The sequence below is a fragment of the Coccidioides posadasii genome, chromosome 3 (assembly GCF_018416015.2).
Source record: "Coccidioides posadasii str. Silveira chromosome 3, complete sequence".
Taxonomy (NCBI): Eukaryota; Fungi; Ascomycota; class Eurotiomycetes; order Onygenales; family Onygenaceae; genus Coccidioides; species Coccidioides posadasii.
The window spans coordinates 2,361,612-2,381,268 of NC_089409.1; the positions used below are offsets into that span (position 1 = coordinate 2,361,612).

Genomic DNA, 19,657 nt, shown 5'->3' on the forward strand with positions numbered 1-19,657 from the left:
CGATTTTTCCTTTATGAAGCTTTAACATGGCAACCAGCAAACTTACCCAAGAGCCAATTCTCCTGGTGGTCGATTTCCATCATGCAAGGTGAGCACACCCGCCGAGCCAACTAGATATCATGTTTTCCCCATCCAAAACCCCAAACATTAGACAGAATGCTTTATTAGAATTATATTGCTGATCGCGGCAACGGAACCAGAGGCCCTGAGGTAGAGCTATCCTTCTGCGAGGATGGTACCGATCCCGTTGGCGAGAATGACTGGTCATTATTGCCGTTTATGGCATTGTCTGACGGTGCACATGCGTACGAGAGCCCTTTTCTACTACCGTTATATCCTCCTATCCGGGAGCCTATAGGCTGCGATCCGGCTAGCTTTAGGCCAAATGCAATGTGCTTACTCTTCAGTCCTTCAGCTCTATGGAAGATTTCTCATATTTCACCCTCCAACGTAATGCGACGACGACGGCACCACCGAAGTCGCTTTTTGGGATATCGTGTACGAGGCAGATTGATTCTAGCTCATTGATAAATAGACCGCCCGAGGTGACCAGGTCGACAGTGCAAAAGGCTGTGGTTATTATAATTGATGAGCCGAAGCGCTTCGGTCAGTTGAGGGAGAAGTTGTCGATGGTGACTTCAGCATGGTTTGCGCAACGGTACGGTTGCCCTCAATCTCCTTTTGCACCCTTCTCTTTAGTGGAGTAGAGGATGGAATCTGGCAGTTATGGTGTTTGGGCTGCCGGGTTAGCTCCTGAACATTGCATACAATGGATCTGACTTTTCCACAGAGACTTCTCAGATACAGATATCCTGAAGGTTAGCCCGAATCCTTCTAGCGAACAGCTTATGAGCTTGTCTGACAGATTATAGAAATTCTGGGAAAGCCTCAGGGACAGCCTAAATAATGAGGCACAAAAAGATCATCATCTTGGTTAGATTCTTGGATATACAACTGACTTGCAACAGTGGGTTAACAAGAATTAGGTCTGTCGTTACGAGCAATGATTCATGAATTTAAGCACCAGACCCTAGTTTTATTCAAATGTCTTTTATTACAACCGAAGGTAAGATGACCTCTTCCTTTCAGCACTAAAGCTTTTACATCCCCATAACATGGCACTAGATGTTATTTTTTGGCACTCGGTGTGAGCGGTTATGCATGATACAGTTTTCTCTTATTTCATTGATACCCGGCCTTCTAGACCACCTCGAGGATTGCGCAGATCCGTCCTTTGATAATTACTCACAGACCGTGGAGAAACCAACTTCTCTCAAAACAAGCGAGAGGAGCTCATGTAGGCAATCAATGATATAATATTTTATGTTCGCTTGTTGACCGGATAATAGTACTTGCTTATATGGGTCTACCTCTTCAGATTTTCGGCAAGGTACTTTGCTATGAATTTTGGGTTTGAGTATAGATCGAAGCGCTGATCCACGCTCCAGGGCAGCATGTTCGGGCCCTACACGCCGTTACAACAGCTCGACCTTCTTGCTGATTATGGAACAAAGTCATACCTCGTCGGCTCGACAAACTCGCTCCTTTTACAGCAAAAGGATAGATATAGCGATATCCTAATCAATGTAGCTTTACCCTTCTAGCTCTTGGGGATAAAGTGCTAATACATATTAAGCTCGATGAGGATAATATTACAATATCGTCACCATCCCTCCGATCCGCCTTATCGCTTACCGCTGCTGACAGGCGATGGATCGATTTCCTGACACAAACCATTAACGAAACCTGGGATGAAGCCCATCCCGATCGGCCTAAAACCCATGGATACTTAGGATCTGAAGAGTTTATCCGTCTTCAATTCGAAGAATATCTCCTCGCCTTATTATCCTCTATGAAGTATCATGAGCAGGTTGCCAGTCAAGTCTCTCTCGGTTCACCAAAAGATGGACCAAAATCTCCGGGATTCCAATCGCAGGCAACAGATATTGAGGGCGATCCTGCCTTGGATTTTAACATTGAATTTTTGGAGCGGTGGCAAACAACTTCTAATTATGCTCTGTTTAATCGACTCACTTCAGATGCTTTGCTGTACTCGATCGTGGAGCCTCGCCATCCATGTGCTGGTGGGTTAGGAATTGAAGATATTCAACGTCGTCTCGCGCAACAAATGTCTGACCTGCACCTTGACGAACGCATGCGCGAAGGCCGTGAGGCGTTAAATAAGCATTTAGCAACCGGGCAAAAGAAGGTAACAGCTGCCTTCAATAGCCTTTGGGCTGACATTGAAGCAATACGAGAGGCTCAACGAAAGAAGAATGAAGAAAAGACCCAAAACCAACAGCAAATGTCACCAGAGAACCAAAAGCCACTAGACAACGAGGCATCACCACGGCCGTCTCTATCATCAATTCGCTCCCCCACGACTAGTTCCTGGGGCTTCGCTTCCCGAAAACCAAATACAGCCGACTTTTCCCAAGCTCAAGCAACTGTCGCTGCGGCAGGACAACGTGCTTCAGCTTATTTTAGCTCATGGAGCTCATGGGCCAACGAGCGACGGAAGGAATGGCAAGAAAAGAAAGCCAATACGGACAGTCACGCAAACAGTGTCGTCACGTCTCCCGCGGGAACTCCTAGAGCGTCTACCTCAATGAATAACCCTCCTGACATTACCGACCCGATCGAACTTAGTAATATGGGGCGGCAGGGTTCGCGAACAAGCAATGACAGCGGTGCAGAATTGAGTAGAAGTAGTAGTACGAGAAAAAGATGGAGTAATATTTTGAGGAAACATGATAGTCGCGATTCTATATCCAGCACAAAAGGGCTCCCAAAGAATGACACTGAACCTCCAGCGTCACCGCTCTCGGATTCCTTAGCTAAACCGCAGGACGTTTCTATCGCCAATCCGGACAAGGCAACGCTTTCATCTGAATCGCTCAATCGTTCTACGATTCCTAGTGGTGAACACTCATTATCACAACCCGAAAACCGGCAATCTCCAGAAGAACCACAAGAAGCCCCGACACCTGTTCTTCAACCGTCGGACAAACTACAGTCTCATCATTCCCGGAACGAGGAGCCAGCCATTTCGCCCTTGGTACTCGACGACGAGAATCCCAATGATGCCTTTACCAACGTTGATCTTTCATCATCTTCCCAGGGTGCTATGGCTACCAAGAATGAGACTTCCCAAAAAGAGTAATCGGCTGGTATATGAAAAACGCTATCTTGATGTCAGAAGACATAATAGACAAATGTGTGAATTTGATATGAATGTACCGTACGAGCTAGCGTTGAATGATTACAGGAAGCATTCTATACGATGAATTCCTAGAGAAATGTGTTTTTCATAGTAATGCTGTCCATGACATTCACTGTTGCTTGTGGTCATGCTCTTCAAAGTCAAGTCAAAACATATGTTCCGGTTCTCTTATATGTTGTCTATCACCTGGTATAAAGAGACGATATACAAGATGAGAGAAGCAGGTAATGTCACCGCATATTTATTTGTGATTTCTCTAATGCCATTTGTAAGAAGCGACCAATCGCCGTATCCCTGAAGCCCCAAATCAACATGGGAATAGTCAAATAAGCTGCTGTTTCAAAAGCTGTGCGATGATTACCTCCACTTCGCCTATTCCTCTGCTTTGCTATCAAATGCCCTCCATCAATTTGCTCATGAAGGATCAATTTCTGGACAACCCCAACGGTAAAGCATTATGCTATGTACGCCAACTCGTCGCCGTCCAATCGCTCAATGTACTCTTTTTCCATTAACGCCTCAATGTTCTTCTTAATGTCTGGAACCTTCGGAGGGAAACGTGCTTTCACTTGTTGAATAACTTCCTGTACAAGCTGGACATGCTTCATCTTCTTGCGCGATTTCATAATGCGCACGATTGCAGACTGTTTAACCAAATGTTAATACTGAGATAAGCTAGGTTAAGGAAAGGGAGTACTCGCCTGCAAAAGAAGCTTTCGGTCCTCCTCGACGGTCTTATGTGTATCGTCTGATTCGGTCTTTTGTTCAGATTTTACTTGAATGTTAAGATTGACCTTGATCTTTTTTGCTTTGAAGTTATAATTCAAAGAATACGAAGTTCCAGCACGGGGCTTGCCATCCTCCGGGGATGGAAGGAGAACCTTGGCTTTTACTAAAATACCAAGGTTCGGATCAAGTATCTCTGGGGACAACGATGTTGCCTTCTCGATCTCTCCGTAATCTAGAGTATCATGCTCATTGTACAGCAGAAGAATACCCATCTGATAAGTTGAGACTTGGAAGGTATACGGGACTTTAGTGTTTTTAATATAATTCGCTTTGATTTCACCTTTGCACAGTTGCCAAAGCCAGGTGAGCTTACGACCGCTATGCTTGTCGCAATAAAAGCTCTTGAAACGCTCAGTGGTCTTCAGAATTTCCGCAGGCGGAATAAATTGCGTAGTAGGGGGATTGAGGGGCCAGAATCCGGTTCCCAAAATTTGGAAATGCGGGTCAACCATCTTCTTGCGATCTTCTTCATCGAAAGTGCTTGCCGCCCAGTCTTTATAGCTGGCATTGAGATCCTTGGAGATCTGAATATCTTGAAACATGCGCTGTAGCTTGTTCGTATATTCAAAACCGCAGGCCTCTTTGAGCTTACTGATCATACTGGTCTCAGCGTCGTCGGATACGGAGCTGACATGAACGAGGCGTTTAGCGAGCATACGAGAGTAAAACTTTTGGAACACATCCTTATCTTCAATATACTTGAAGACAGTCATGATTTGCGCAAGAAGTTCCTCGTATTCAGACTCCTCCGGGGTCTTCAGACCTTTCTTGAGTAAAGAATCGGTATATCGAGCAAGTAGTTCGGGCGACTTGGTAGAGCTTGTATGGCAGAGAGCATTTCGGTTAACAAATTCGCGACAAGCGTTGTCTAGCGATCGGACAAATTCTGATTCACCAGCAAAGGCCACATCAACCATATTTTTATACTTCGAGTGTACCTGCAAGAGAGCGTCGATGTACACTTTGGGTTCCACGTTGTCGCTGCTTGCAGCAATTTTGTCGACAGCAGCCAGACCCGCTTTTCTAACGTGAGTCTCAAACTTATTTCGCAGGGGGTCAAGGCCGTCCTTTATCCTGGAAAGTAGCCTGTACATTCGAGCAAGATCATCCTGCCTCTCAGCATCCAGGAGGGATTGGAATTCGTCTCGTAACAATGACGAATGCGCTGAAACGAGCACTGACAAACAAGTGTCCATCAAGTTTTTGGTGATATCAGGATGCAGATACAGGTCCACTCGACCTCGCTCTTCTTCCAACCTGGATTCTGCCTTTTTCATGTATTCCACCACACTGTTCTCAGCAACGAACCGCCTTGATTCACTCTCGTAGTAGGCTCTGGTCGCTTCAATAAATGGTCTCTCGAAGTAGTACTGATAAACTACGAGAGTCGTCTTAGATGTATCATTGTCGTCCAGGCCGAGAGAAACAAAGGAATCAACGATGTTCTTAATCTGTGATTGCTCAATGGTCTCACCGTTTCGTTGCTTCTCCACAAGGTTGAGCACGGCAGTCATCACACTTTCATGAACCTTCTTGAAAAAGTCTTCCCTCCATTTCACAAGGTGTAGAGTGTATACATCAAAAATCCCCTTTTTGCCTTCATCGACCTCTCTCTTCACCCAGTGACGGTTTAAGTATAGGAAGAGGTGGTTTATGTATTTCGCAGCGGTTGTATAGCGGGACCATTCTCGAATATAGAACGCTAAAAGGGCTTCTTCCGAATGGCTGAGTGAGGTTTCAAAGACGCTGTTGAGATGGCGCGTGAGATAGTTGCCAAGAGGGATGTAGATTTCCTCGCCGAGGAGGTGAGCTGTGAATGGTTCAATCCTGGTCAACGTCTCATAATTTACACGGCAGGGAAATGAAAGCTCACATTTTCCTCCACGATGGCCTGTGTTGGTGGTTTGGGATGAGGTCTGGAACTTTTGGGAGGTGCAAAAGTTATGTACGGCGCTTCGAGGACTCAGCTTGAAGTTAGGAACGTTGAGGGGGGGAAGACTGACGTGTAAATATCCATATACTGAAAATAATGCAAATTAGCGTTTTCTATTTCTCTGTATATGGAGTTTTAAGTTTTGTGAGGACTCACCGTGGCCATGTCAATTCCACTCTCGAGGTCGTTCATAACCCGATCGACACCCCTCTCCAAGAACGTCCATCTTGAACAGGCAACAATGTCAAAAGGCAATCAAGGGATGAAACTAGGCAGCACACTTACGTTTCTGCAACTTCTCTGTTGGAGGATAACATGTTGAGAGGAGGCATGCCGATGGGCTTTCTGCAGAGAAGGCAAAACTTCAGCTTAGTTGGCTGTGTTAGAACTCGGAGTTCACACCAAAATAACAAGAGATAGAACACAGGAGGAAAAGAAAAAAAGAATCACGCTACAGTAAAAGTGTAAACATACCAGTAATTAGGCTGCCTCTGTAGGGAAACGGATGTAACGGCGTGCTGGAGTAAGCTGCCTTTGTCACCCAACTTCGAGGAGAGGAATACAAGTGCTTGATGGCAACAGTTCAAGGGCCCCAAACTGTGATTTCCTCTTCTCGTTGGTGGCACGAGGAGACTTGCACCCTCATAAAATGGTGGACGGAAAGAAAGTTAGGGAGCTGGAATGACGGCAATATGAGGTGGTTGTTGTTTGGTGTTGGCTGGAAGCCTTGAGAAGAAGATGGAGTAATCGAAGGTTGGGGGAGGTACCTGAAAGTACCAAATAAGGTTGGACAGGCCTGGAGTGAACCTTGCGGTACAAGCGCCTATCCTTCGCCCAAATCCGCCTGACTCGGTCTCCTGCGCTACTCCAAATATATACTAGCGTGATACCCTTATCGATAAAGCCGGCGGCGAGCAATGACGTTTCGCCGCAAGCAGCACGACAACAAGGACGGCTGGCCGCGCTGCGCTGGAAGCAGACGCTGAAAGAGGCTTGGAACAAAACCAGCAGAGACATTGGTCATCTTTACAAACCATTGCAGTTTGTTGGGAAATATCCACCGCAACTATGTGTGTCACGCCACTATCCCAGGTTCAAATCACCCGGCGCTTAATCAAGCCCTGGGATCGGATTCCAAACACTTCAGTCCAATTCAAGCCTCTCCTTATCTACCACTCAGCTTTCACCGGTTCTGCCTCACAGATATCCAATCACCTCAAACAAGTCGGAGCGGTGAAGCAGCACTGGATCTATTCCATGTACCCTACAAGCCATTTCCATTCGAGTACGCATGAAGTTCTCAGCGTGGTTGCCGGAAAGGCAAAGCTTTGCTTCGGTCATGAGGAAAATCCGGACCGGTTTGAGCCAACTGTTTACAAGGGCGACGTCATTATCGTTCCAGCAGGGGTTTCGCATCGACTGCTTGAAGATCTAGACGGCAATTTTAGTATGGTTGGGTCGTATCCGCCTGGAAAGGATTGGGATATGTGCTATGGTAAAGTGGGAGAAGAAGAGAAGATCCAGAGCATAGGCTCTCTGGGCTGGTTCAGCAAAGATCCGCTTTACGGAGATCAAGGGCCAGTGCTGGAAGTATGATCCCACTTAAAGCTGCAAGGTCTTGACATTCTTATCACGATACGAACCGCTGTCGATACAAGTACTATGTACGGAGTACGGAGGAGTATTATACATAATCTTGAAAACCATACTTTCAATCCCTACACATAATTTTCCTTTTCGCCGTGCTCCAGATACCAAATGAGAAAATATAAATAGGAAAATAAAGAGGGAACGTATATTATAGTTTGATGGTGGGAAAATGAAGGTAGTATGGAACTAGGAAATTCTGAGGGCAGGGGCGATAGATGTTCATGATGTAGATAGAGGACGAAAGTGTAAAATCCGAGGGTATAAAGGAGTTATTATTTCGCAGCTACACGTTCAACAACTCTAATCATTCAGTTAGCATTCTAGAGCGGCTAAACGTGGCGGTAGTTGCACTTACCTGAGAACACTGATAGCAAAAGTCATTAGCCACGCAAGCAGGGCAACAAGCAGAACCGACGCCAGTGCTTTCTGCCTGTCACAAATAATGTCATTCCTTGGGTCGAATTCGTCATTCACTCTTCCGGACGTACAGGAGCTAGTCACATCGGATAGGGATTCAAATGCAAGGCTTAAGTTCGCCGAGGCGAAGACAATAAAGATAAGGTCCAGAAAGAGCAACCTCATCTTGGCTTTCGGGGGTCGAAGGCCTAATGGCTTCCCCGTATATTCGTCCCATGTTATATACACAAGATAAACGAGTGCGACGGCATCCACGACAATGGCCATTTCCGCGGACGGTCCTTGAGGATGGTTATATTTTGTCGCAAAATGACGAATGGAGCCGCCAAGGGCGAGTGCGACAACCGAATATACAAAGACCGTCAGTCGAATTATGAGAGGAATCATGGGGCTTTGCAGAATTGTGCGCTGCAATCGCTTTGTAAATTTCTTCCGCCTTTGGTTGAAACTAAGACTACCGAACCCGCTCTCTAAATCTGCTTCGTCGGTTCCGCCTTGCCAAGGCTCTGAATAGTCTCCAAAATGTGCATCTAACCAGTCTGCATCGACTTTCTTTTCTTCAAGTGACGTTGCTTGGGTGTACATTGTGGATTGCAAGAACGGCTTCCACCGTGACTCTCGCTGAAACTGATCGCGGGGGCCGTATCCTTGATATGGTTGCTTCTCGCGGGGAGCAAAGTGGTGTTCCGCAACACGGACGCCATTCGGTAGCGTCGGCATCGATGGTGAAAAAGCGCCGGTTGCGTTTACCTGCGGACGGTTTTGAACCCATACTATTAAAGATATCAGCACTTTTTCACGGCCCGCCATGTAAAGGACGAGACACACACACCAGGAATAGTCCGTACTGGCGCACGTGCTGGATTCGACACTCTCACACCAAAATCTCCATTTGTTTCCACCGACACTCGGCTTTGGAAATGGTTATTCTGGTATGCCGACCCGCAGCGCTTCTCGTCACTTTGGATGCTCGACGCTGCCATGGAGTGTCCTGATTTCCGTCTCCCTAGGGGTATATCCAGCAACGCTAGTTCTGACCTCAGCCGCGAACCCCCATTGCGCGATATCGAAAGCTGGGAACGCAACGAAGAATCGCCATTCCCTGCCATTGCCGTATCCTCGAGGACCGTAAAAGCAGGGAAATTGGGATGCTCTATCGACGGGGCCGCCAGTACCTGTGGCACATGGTTTCAAATTCGCTGGAGGTTGCTGTGACCGGTTGACGTACTCCGGGTCGTGTAATAGACTACAGGCAGGAAATAGGCAACAATTGATTTCTGAGAAGTCAGAGATAAGAAAAGATAGCTGAAACGTAAAACGAGCGAAAGGCTGGTGAGGTCAGCGCGGCAAATCCTTGAGCAATAAATGCGAATGGGCAGCCTCCTTAACCTATCCCAAGCGCCAAGAGCCCACTTGAAACTGTGCCACACTGTTGAGCCTCGCCGCGTGCCCTTCCGCTGCAAAATTCCCATCAATGACGTCGCGCGAGTGCCGGGGAGCTCATAAATACAATCCACACTCCCAGCTTAACACAGCCCAATTCATGAAAATGGTCACCAGCTACACCGTCTGCACGCCTCAGAGAGCTCTGGATAACTGAGTCACACCCCCCCAGCGCCCGCGATAATCCGCCATCGATTCATCGCGATGCGACTTTTCCTCATCCCGATATCGACCAGGCGGACTTTGCTCTACTGCAAGAAGACCACTGGAGGGGTGGCGACGCAACTGAGCGTCATTGATCGGATTACAAATAAAGCCGCTGTTACCTGGGCGCAATGGGAAGAGGCGGAACAGGGCTGGAAAAAAGCACTGACTACTTACGGCCATCGCGTGCTTCAAAAAATTCCCTACGAGGAATGGGGACTCAAAAGTGTACCACCATTGAGTGCAAAGAGGGAGGCTCAGGAGCTGAAGTCGCACAGTCCGGTTGAACTGCTTTACCCCGGAAATGTGATCCACCAGAGCAGGATACTTGGGACTCTGAGAAAGCTGGCAACCGAAAGGCAGGATTTACACCGGAGAAGAATGTGGTGGAGCCTGGGTGTGGCCCCATTAACAGCGCCTATTGCCTTGATTCCATTGTGAGCATTCTGGCCCTTGTTTTGGAGAGCTTCCTTACGCAAGCGAAATGGCAACGACCGTCTGACATCGCTTCTTTTGATTCAGAATACCAAACATACCCTTTTTCTACCTGGCATACAGGGGCTGGTCCCACTGGAGAGGTATTTCCTGGTGTCATTTCACTCAAACCTACTACTAAACTGACGATCCTCAGCCTTAAATGGTTCCAAGCATCTCGAGTTTTTACTTGACAACCACCTCGTTAATCCGACCTCCCTCCCCGGACTCGAGGACCTCTATTCGCGACACCAAGGACTCCTGCCCAAACTCCCACCGGATGAAACTCCAGTTGTGGATGAGAAAAGTGGATCAAACCAACAGCCCCAGGACGATCCACCTGACGAGACAATCCTTCTTGACATATCCGATGGAAAAGATCTTGCTAAAATGCTACAAGCTCCGGAGCTTCATGCAGAAGTCGAGCGAGCTGTCACACAAGTGAGGCATTTGCTCAATCTGAAGAAGCAGCCCAAATGATAGGAAGAAAATCCGACGGTTGCCTCTCCTGGAGTGACGCCGTTTGCCATGTCAAAGAATATACCCAATTCCATTCACAGAGGCATCTTTCTACTAAACTTCGCGCGTTCCGCAAAGTCATATTCCATCCTTGTGTATATTATCTGGGGCATAGAATTGGCATACATCTCATGGACAGTTAGACGAGAACTGGGTGGGATTTCGTAGTTTATATAGGAATATTTTTTCGAGACTCCTGATGTCGACGATAAAGGGACAAAGTGCTCCGGTAATAATATTAAAATATATTAGTCTTCCGTCAACCATCCTCTTGTCCTCGAGCGAAGTTTCGCTTAGATAAGCAGCCGTCCTCGCCTGCCCATGACATAGTTAGTTGGGTCGCCCGCCAGGGGAACGGCGACTCCATCATTCTCTAGCGAACCGGGGACTTGATTTGCTGTTCAGCTTGTTCCACTATGTCCGAGAAACGGATAGAGCAGTGGGAGGTAGAGCGGTACTGGGAAATCTTTTCCTCGCTCTCTAATGGCCAACCCCGACTCAACAATGCTCAAGCGGCTACGGTTCTAAGAAACAGCCGGTTGCGGGATGAACAGCTGGAGAAGGTGTGGGACCTTGCTGATGTTGACGGAGATGGAGAGTTAGATTTTGAAGAGTTTTGCGTTGCTATGAGACTGATTTTCGACCTTGTTAATGGAGTACGTGTAGTGTCCCCTGGGGATCGCTGGTGCAGATCCCTGAGCCGTTGAAGTCGTGTAATACTGACCAACATAACATTCAGGAATTGTCTGAAGTTCCCCCCAGCCTACCAGATTGGCTCGTTCCCGAGTCAAAAGCACATCTTGTTCAAGCTACGCAGGCGTTATCCGGTCGCGAGCCGCAGTTTGAGAGGGTTGAAGAAGATGACGACACCCCGGGTTTGAAAGATGGATTTGACTGGTACATGAGCCCAAGTGACAAGGGAAAATATGAAGAGATATACTCCGCAAACAAGAATCATCGTGGCGAGTTAGCATGTGCGTCTTTCCGTTTGACTACTCAAGCGAAAAGTCCAAACAAACTAACGAATTTCCACATCCAGTCTCTTCTCTCCAAGACCTTTACGACTCTCTCTCCGTTCCAGACACCGATATCCGCTCCGCTTGGAATCTAGTTAATCCATCTGCTTCCTCAACAATAAACAAAGATGCCGCTCTCGCATTCCTCCATATCCTTAATAACAGACACGAAGGCTACCGCATTCCGCGCACTATCCCCGCCTCGCTTCGTTCCTCATTTGAGTCAAACAAAATCGATTACCAACTCGACAATGTCCGTACGGCTGAGCGTTGGGGTGTTGATAATGATACAAATACTAGTACTGGCCGCAAAGCGAAATTTGGAGATGCGTACCTCAGTCGACTTGGTATCGGCGGAAGAACAAGTTATAAACCACAAGGGACGGATTTTAGCAATACAATCCAAGACGAAGAATGGGAGAAAGTTCGACTGCGACGGGAACTTGCGGAGCTAGAGAAGAAACTCGCTGCTGCCAATACAGCCGCTGAGGATAGGAAAAATGGTCGGACGGTCGCTGGCGGGCCCAACTGGGCGCTTATTAAGAAAGAAGCTTTGCAGATGCTGGAATATAAAGAGCGTGAACTGCGCGAGTTGAGAGAAGGTACCGGCAGGGTGAAAGAAGGTGAGAATCTCGAGCGGTTGAGAGAAGATGTCAACACGGTTGGAGAGCAGGTCGAAGGGTTAAGGGTGCATTTGGCCAAGCGAAATGAAGTTCTAGCAGACTTACGCAGGCAGATTGAAGAAGAGAAACGGAACAGATAACACTCACAGGCCGCTATCATCATTTCGTTCTACTGTTAATATGATTTTATGTTGGGCTCATGAACCTTGTTTGACAAACTGTTGTCTTCAGCCAGCGGTGATATTTTGCCCTGTTCACTTTTTTTTTTGGGGGGTTGGTTTAACATTTTCGTTGGGCATTGGGGTTAGGAAGAAGCCCCTGACAAGTTTGTACATTTATATACAGAAGATTTGGATATCCACCATACTTTTATGCACTCTTGCTTCTATTTGATGGAGAAGATTGATCCTGATTTCTCGACATTAACTCTGCTCAATTTTGCCAATGCTATGGACATATCTCTTATCACCAAATTCATATACCACCAGCTAGAGTAGACCCAAAGGGGGTACATACACGCACAGAGCACTCTAGTCAACCGTGTACCCTTTAGCAAACGCCATACTCAGATGATCCCTTTTTTTTACGAAGAGAAAATCTAAATGCATTAATAGATTACAGGTAGCATAAATATTTGTGGATGACAGCCCTGATCCAGCGGGTCTATCTTTCAAGCATATCCGTAACATCACCTTCCCTCTTACTCTTGACAGCCAAAAACGCATTCCCACTCCTATCCAAGCCCTTTTCAGCCCTGGCATAAGCCTCTTCACTTCTATCTGTCAGTATCTCAAGCTCTTTTTTGGACAGCAACGATTCTGGTCTCGTTCCAGCACCAACGTCAAAAACTTGAAATCCATCATCCCCAAGAATCTTCCTTAACTCCTCCACTTCATTCTGCTCTGAAAGGGGCACATCAAATAGATTTTTGAATTTGCCTTTTTGAATAACGAGTTTCTCCAGTCTGCGCTTTGAATCCGCGCGTTCAAGGAGCGTTTGTTCAACGGTTCCTCTAGTCGCTAGTCGGTATACGATCACTGGCTTGGTTTGCCCGATACGGTGGGCCCGATCTTGAGCTTGGAGGTCCTGCTGTGGGTTCCAGTCCGAATCGTAAAGAATCACCGTGTCAGCCGCCGTGAGGTTGATTCCTAGCCCACCAGCCCGAGTGCTAAGCAAGAAGATCTTATAGTCCGGGTCAGCATTGAAAGCATTGATTTGGGCTTGACGGTCCGCCTGGCTAACCGCACCGTCTATGCGGCAACAGTTCCAGTTACGAAGGTATGCCCAGTCTTGCAGGATGTCGAGTTGCGTTTTAAATTGGGAGAATATGAGGACTTTGTGGCCTTTGGATAGCAGACAAGGGACAAGACGGTCTAGGAGGAGCATTTTGCCGGATGCAGTTACGAGTGACTCGTCGATGTCAGATTCTTCATCCCAAGGCCAGTAGAAATTGTGTGGAGAGTTGCAGGCGAGTCGGGCCTGCATAAGTGGGTTTTGGAGCTTCTTTGAAGCGATCTCTTTTTCTGTTGAAGAAATTAGCAATTGACATTTTCAGTTAATAAAGGTACAAAAGGCACGCATACTGGCTAGCTTCATTGTTTTTGCTCGCTCAATCTCCAGTAGTTCACTTTCGTCGACTTCAGATTCTCCCGGCGTTTCTTCCTCAATCCCATTTTCCAGCATTCGCAGCTTTGCGTTGAACTCCCGATCACTTATCTCTCTGTAATTTTGCTTTCCCCTCTTTCTAACACTTCGTGTCAGACCTGTACCGGGCGTAGAATCGCGGCTAGACTTCAGGCTCTTATTTGGAGTAGAGTTGCCGCTTCCATTAGCCTTCCGTTTCAGGCTATGAGATCTAGATGGGTTGACTGATGCGTTTCTAGATTCGATCCTTTCCACCGCCCTATCCTCCAAGTACTGTCGACTCGTACCCTGTATAATTGCAAGGTATAATTCCTTCTGTTCTGGCGTTAGGGGTGCATAAAGTATGTATTCCCGCTTCTTTGGAAGTTCGGTTTCCACGTCTGTTTTGACACGACGGAGCAAAAAAGGCTTTAAAATTGCATGCATCGTCGACACCAGGTTCTTTTTGCGTCTTTCGATAACATCCTTCTGCCCAGAAGCATCTAAAACTGACGAGAAATCAAACCAATTCTGAAAGCTATCGAGGTCATTAAAAACCTCCGGAAGTAAAAAATGTAAAAGAGACCATAACTCTGCGATATTATTCTGCAAGGGAGTCCCTGTTATCAGTAGGCGATTAGCAGAATTGTATGTCATCAGTTCTTTTATGAGTCTGCAGTTCATATTTTTGAGCCGGTGGCCCTCGTCCTTCCGCGAGTGTTAGCATCTAACCTGCTTCTAGGTGAGTGCGAGCTCAACTTACAACAATGATATATTTCCATTGATAGTTTGCAAGGAATTTCCGGTCATTCATACAGATCTCATACGAAGTGCAAACAACAGGAAAATCCATTTGCTTTTGATGCTGCATCTTCATCCGCTCCCTTCTGATCTGGGCGCGCTCCTCCTTTGTGCCATGGTATAGAACAGTTTCGATTCCAGGAGTCCAGCGAGCGAATTCATTGACCCAATTGCTCACCGTGCTAAGCGGTGCAGCAACCAGGAAAGGGCCTGAAACACTATGTTCCTTGAAGAACGCAATGAGGGATATAGCCTGGACTGTCTTCCCTAGGCCCATCTCGTCTGCGAGAATCCCGCATAGTCCATTCATCCAAAGGGACTTCAACCATTCTAAGCCTTCTAGCTGGTATTCTCTCATTTTTCCGCCCGTGACTAGGGCTGGTTGATGAGTTGCCACAAGATCCTGCTCTCCCAATGTAGCAGGTTTAGCTTCGAACTCATCAGCAGCTTTAGCAAGAGCTTCCTGAACAGTTGGGTTATCTTCTGCTATCTCAACATCGGCCTTTTTGAAGTAGTTCGAAATAGAATTTCCGCCGGCGGCTTTCTTCGTTCGGGCCCGCGTGGGTAATCTTGTTGGAGTACTTGATTGAAGCCCCACAAGCGAATCCTTACGACCTGTACCAGTCTCTGACTCTTTAGACTGTTGCTGGCTTGCTCTAGTTTCTCGTCTGGTACTGATAGCGGGCTCTACAGGCTTCTTTTGCCTTTCTGCCGCCGCACGTCGCTTTGCCTCCGCCTTGCGTGCTTCTTCTTGTTGTCTTTTTCGCTGTTCCTTCATTTTTTCTGCCATTATCGCTACAAATACCTGCATATTACGTCAGTAACGACATATATACTAGGTTCTTCAAGCCCAGAGAAACCTAACATACGGAACTGGTTTTCAACAACTTTGTCAGCGCCCTTGCCTTCAGGTCCATTCCTTCTTCATCATCTTCATCAAACGGCTTCCGGTTTTCCCTTTCAAGCGTCATATTTTCGCTATCAGCACCTGCAGCCTTATTTACCTCGTCTTCAGTAAAACCAGACATCGTAGCAGAAGAGGACGCGTAACCGAATTATTTATTGAAAGACAAGGGGAAGCGCTAGAGGACGCTTTTATGTAGGCAACAATTAGGTTCTACCGGTTCGAATACTAGAGTTAGTCCCTGTCGTATTTGAGTGCCATGCACATCTGACGCACCTTAGCTGCCTGCGAAGGGTCGCCTCCAAGGAATACTACCTCCCGATGCGTCCCGAAAAGAAGGTGCTAGAGTAAAGAAGTGGTTTTGAAGAGACTTCCACTATCTTCAACTTAAACAGCTCTAGCAGCTGCACATAGCCCAACAGAGGCAGATTTCTGCGGCTTGCCACGCTCTGGCATGAGGCTACGCGTGGATGCGTTAAATGGAAACGCGATATCACGTGATTGGTTAACTAGTTAGCAAACGCCACCTTCTTATCCCTGTCCTGGCATCACGTTTCACTCTCAATCCATAAGCAAGAAACATGCAAGGTTGCCAGAGGCACTCAACCCACACAGAGGGGACAGCTTCAGGGGTCCAAAAAAGGGCAAATTCTTGGATTCTAATTAATTTTTTCTGCATACAAACCAACCTGAGAACTTCTAATCAAACATTGTGCAGCTGTGTGCATTGGTTAACAGAGAGACAAAACCATGCTCCTGTTGGGCCTCCAATTTTCCTTTTCTCCGCCAAACTCGTTGGTTTCCAATCATCATTTCATGGTTTCAACTTGAGCATTATCCTCCACCTTTAAAACTCGTACAAAAAAGGAAAAGAATGCAGCAGTCTACCTAGAATACAGGACTACAAAAGGCGCCATAAAAGGAATATTCAAGTAATTAAAAAGGAAAAACGGAAAGGAAGTAGTCGACACTGCCTGAAGGGTGCGCCGGGTTTCCATCACACTCAGACTATCATTTGTACTTGACGTTTGATTTTGACGGCCTCAGGATTCTCCCAGCTGGCGGGTTCAATCTCGCACTCTTTCTCCTCTGCGAATCAGGGACAGGCACCCTTGCTGCCCTCTTTTTTCTAACCTTCTTTGCTACCTGAGATTTCGCCACGTTTTCCTCTTCCTGGATCTTTGGCAATTGAGAATCTTCTTCAAGCGCCTCCGTGTGATTGGAATGAGCGCCCTGGCCTTCGTTTTGTGTGCTAAGCTCAGGATCATCTGTCGGTTCTGCAAACTTGACGGGAGGAACCCGAAGTCCAGATAGTCCCTGTGCAGCGTCATTATCGGGTTCCGGTATTTTAGAACAGTTAGTCCTGGATTCAGCGGTGGACGATGTCTCCCCCTTGGCCGCACCTAACGCCGTTTCTTCCTCTTTCGGGACAGCCATAATTTCTGCGAGAATCATATCCTCTAATCTTTTACTTCTTTCACTTTTCACACGGTCATGATTCTCATTTTCAGTCTTAGTCTGAGTCTGGGCTCCATTCAAGTTTGACGGCTGTTCAGTGGTTCCTGGAGGTGATATTGGTGAATACGATGGCCCTCGCTCCTCCTCGGTTTCATCACCATTTAGTGAATGCGTTGGGGTTTTCAATGGTATCTGAGGTATGTCTTGCCCGGAATTCCCTCGTCTCGTTGGAGAACTCATCATGGAAAGCTCATCCGAGCTTGGAACCTGGGGCGTGGCTGGTCTATCCCGATCACAGGCACAACCATAATGCAATGGCGAGGAGCGGAGGGGTAATTGCATGATTCTAGGCCTAGGGGCTATCCTAGTGTGGCTATCTGATCGACCTAGTTGCCGGATCTCATTTTCTGCCTTTGCGGCAAGAATTCTTTCTTGGATTCTCTTTGATGGACTAAGTTCTGTGGTTAGATGAGTGCATTTCGGGGTATCCATATCATACCACCAGCCACCTGACAGCGCTCTCTCCAATGGCTTTTCGGGTGGGTGCCTTTGGCGTCCCGATGATTGAATTTCCGACGTCGGAGTAGACTCCTTTTTCGAATCCAAAGTAGTCGATGGAGTGTAATGAGATGGTGCTTCCGTTTGGGCACAGGCAAATGATCCTCGTTGCGTGGTCAAGATTGACCCACCAGAAGAAGATTGTGATGGACTAGATGGGAAGAGGCGCAGCCCTGGGGACGACGTTTCATTCATGTTATCGACTCGAGCAGCACCCTCAGGGCCCACTTTCATAAACACAACCGTGTCTTTAGGCTGGTTTGTTTCAAATGCATCAGAGCTTGCAGTGTCGACAAGGGTCTCACACGGAGAGCTTTGGTTCCCACTGAGAATTTCCTGGGCAGCCCTCATTCCAGAGGTCGAGATATGATACGGTTTTGATTCGTTTGCGCTATTACCCACTGTCTGCGTCTGGCTTTCTTGGACGGTTCCTCCCTGACCTCCAAAGCAGTTGATAAAGCGCCCGTTTGGCGCTTCACTCGCGAATTTCTTAGTTTTTTGTTTTTTCGACACCCTGTTTTGAAAAGAGGTGCTCGGTGAAGTTGTGTTGTGTCCTCTTATCGCCGCGACCATGTCCTGCGGGATTTCATCCTCAGTATTAGGATTAAGTGTCCACTTAAGTTCCTCCACTGCTGTTAGGTCTGTACCTGATGCCTGCTCCATAGCCGCAACATCACACCTCCATTCACCCGTGAAGCCGGGGTCCAGGCCAATTCGACGTAAGTAGCATCTTGCTGCAATAACCTCTTTTGCTGTGCTCATGAGGTAATCTGGGTTCGGATGCGCACGTGGATCTCTGAGATGTTGTCTTGAAATGCTCCTAAACACCAGTTGAGCTGGAACCTGAGTTTTCCTCAATACGCTATTATCAATTCGAAGAAGGGCCTCAAGCTGTTTCTCTTGCATTTGCTGGAGATTTTTGTTCTCTTTTTCCGCTTGCTGCTTCCGCGCAGCTGCATGCTCAACAGCAATCCTACTATCCTCGGGAGATAAGTGCAACAGAGTCACGATGTCCGACCACTGGTACACGCGGTTCAGGTTGTCGATAATCTCAGTTTGCAAGATAGGACTGAGATCGCGCCACTGGACGTTCTGTAATTGAAGTGGATCGATTCCATAGTCCTTTCCACTATGATTTTCCTCGTCATTTTCCTGGGTAAGGCTCTCTTCGTCGTCTTCGTTGCTTGTCTCGACGTCGCACATGTCGGGAATGTCACTCTCCTCGGGCTCGGTCGTGTCTTCGTGATCTGCATCCATATCAACATCCACGCCTCCACACTCCCCTTCCGCATTATCCAATCCTCCTTGCATAGCATCCGTGATCTGAAGAACATGATCACTAAGAGGAGTCGTCATACGCATATCTCTCACCCGACCTTTCCTTTTATTCTTCGTGTTGATCTCTCTCGCTTTTCTTTTCTTTACTCTTCCCAGAACGGGTTCACCCAACGTCGGAAACGCGGCAGGTAGATTGTTCGGGTTATACTTCACATATGGAGGTGGAAACGCTGGCCTGGCGCAGCGCGGCATGATACGATTACGTGACGCTGGGACCCTCTCACATTTTGGTTTGGGTGCTGGAGTAGACCCGGAGCGCACAGGCGTGTCAAAGTCCTCTTCGTCGAAGCGACGGGGCGCACGGAGGCTCCAGCGCTCTCGTAAATTCATTGTTCACCACCCGTTTCCTGTCATTGACTTGAAGAGAGGCTTTAGCTATGTCTGGTACGTCTGGCTGTAGGTGTACAGCTAGCTAGCAGGGACTAGTTCGTTGTCCAAAGAAATAACGTGAATAAAAAATCAGCGAATTGCTTGGCCTCAGCAGAGACAGATGTGCCTGGAAGTGTTGGATCAAAAAAGATGGATAGTCCAAGTATTGGTGTCCGTTGGCATATCAAGAAAATGTCAAGATTTCAAAAATGAGCGGAAGAAATACTCCCAAAGCTGAAAGAGAGTGAATGAAGCTTAAATGGTTCCAAGCTGGAGATGAACGGTAAGGATAAGTGATGATGACTGTTGCTTATA

General features: G+C 47.3%; 8 protein-coding genes across 8 annotated transcripts; 4 read left to right on the forward strand and 4 right to left on the reverse strand.

Moving 5' to 3' along the window:
* Nucleotides 1-26: 26 nt before the first annotated feature.
* On the forward strand, nt 27-3,163 carry AVL9 (late secretory pathway protein avl9; the record flags this gene model as incomplete). Its single annotated transcript, XM_003069282.2, has 10 exons — nt 27-88; nt 201-305; nt 416-658; nt 791-818; nt 873-933; nt 987-1,066; nt 1,126-1,297; nt 1,350-1,390; nt 1,449-1,586; nt 1,637-3,163. The coding sequence occupies 10 exons, from the start codon at nt 27-29 to the stop codon at nt 3,161-3,163; spliced, it is 2,457 nt and encodes an 818-aa protein (XP_003069328.2).
* Nucleotides 3,164-3,377: 214 nt separating this feature from the next.
* On the reverse strand, nt 3,378-6,657 carry D8B26_005726 (uncharacterized protein). Its single transcript, XM_066124975.1, has 7 exons — nt 6,420-6,657; nt 6,231-6,290; nt 6,102-6,171; nt 6,016-6,032; nt 5,886-5,965; nt 3,925-5,822; nt 3,378-3,867 (listed from the first exon to the last, which is right to left on the reverse strand). The coding sequence occupies exons 2-7, from the start codon at nt 6,275-6,277 to the stop codon at nt 3,679-3,681; spliced, it is 2,301 nt and encodes a 766-aa protein (XP_065981056.1). The 5' UTR covers nt 6,278-6,290; nt 6,420-6,657; the 3' UTR covers nt 3,378-3,678.
* Nucleotides 6,658-6,894: 237 nt separating this feature from the next.
* D8B26_005727 (uncharacterized protein) lies at nt 6,895-7,740 on the forward strand. The gene has a single exon (XM_003069284.2). The coding sequence runs from the start codon at nt 7,014-7,016 to the stop codon at nt 7,539-7,541; it is 528 nt and encodes a 175-aa protein (XP_003069330.1). The 5' UTR covers nt 6,895-7,013; the 3' UTR covers nt 7,542-7,740.
* D8B26_005728 (uncharacterized protein) lies at nt 6,895-9,256 on the reverse strand. Its single transcript, XM_003069285.2, has 3 exons — nt 8,845-9,256; nt 7,951-8,785; nt 6,895-7,895 (listed from the first exon to the last, which is right to left on the reverse strand). The coding sequence occupies exons 1-3, from the start codon at nt 9,119-9,121 to the stop codon at nt 7,868-7,870; spliced, it is 1,140 nt and encodes a 379-aa protein (XP_003069331.2). The 5' UTR covers nt 9,122-9,256; the 3' UTR covers nt 6,895-7,867.
* A 228-nt stretch (nt 9,257-9,484) lies between these two features.
* D8B26_005729 (uncharacterized protein) lies at nt 9,485-10,884 on the forward strand. The gene is made up of 3 exons (XM_003069286.2): nt 9,485-10,096; nt 10,182-10,237; nt 10,291-10,884. Exons 1-3 carry the CDS (start codon nt 9,660-9,662, stop codon nt 10,611-10,613), a joined length of 816 nt encoding a protein of 271 aa, XP_003069332.1. The 5' UTR covers nt 9,485-9,659; the 3' UTR covers nt 10,614-10,884.
* Nucleotides 10,885-11,001: 117 nt separating this feature from the next.
* On the forward strand, nt 11,002-12,686 carry END3 (endocytosis defective- protein). The gene is made up of 3 exons (XM_003069287.2): nt 11,002-11,308; nt 11,392-11,626; nt 11,692-12,686. The coding sequence occupies exons 1-3, from the start codon at nt 11,069-11,071 to the stop codon at nt 12,429-12,431; spliced, it is 1,215 nt and encodes a 404-aa protein (XP_003069333.1). The 5' UTR covers nt 11,002-11,068; the 3' UTR covers nt 12,432-12,686.
* A 268-nt stretch (nt 12,687-12,954) lies between these two features.
* On the reverse strand, nt 12,955-16,039 carry D8B26_005731 (uncharacterized protein; the record flags this gene model as incomplete). Its single annotated transcript, XM_003069288.2, has 5 exons — nt 15,896-16,039; nt 15,585-15,832; nt 14,678-15,520; nt 13,875-14,622; nt 12,955-13,814 (listed from the first exon to the last, which is right to left on the reverse strand). Exons 2-5 carry the CDS (start codon nt 15,741-15,743, stop codon nt 12,955-12,957), a joined length of 2,610 nt encoding a protein of 869 aa, XP_003069334.2. The 5' UTR covers nt 15,744-15,832; nt 15,896-16,039.
* Nucleotides 16,040-16,630: 591 nt separating this feature from the next.
* D8B26_005732 (uncharacterized protein) lies at nt 16,631-19,303 on the reverse strand (the record flags this gene model as incomplete). Its single annotated transcript, XM_003069289.2, has 1 exon — nt 16,631-19,303. One exon carries the CDS (start codon nt 19,301-19,303, stop codon nt 16,631-16,633), a length of 2,673 nt encoding a protein of 890 aa, XP_003069335.2.
* Between the last annotated feature and the right edge of the window lie 354 nt (nt 19,304-19,657).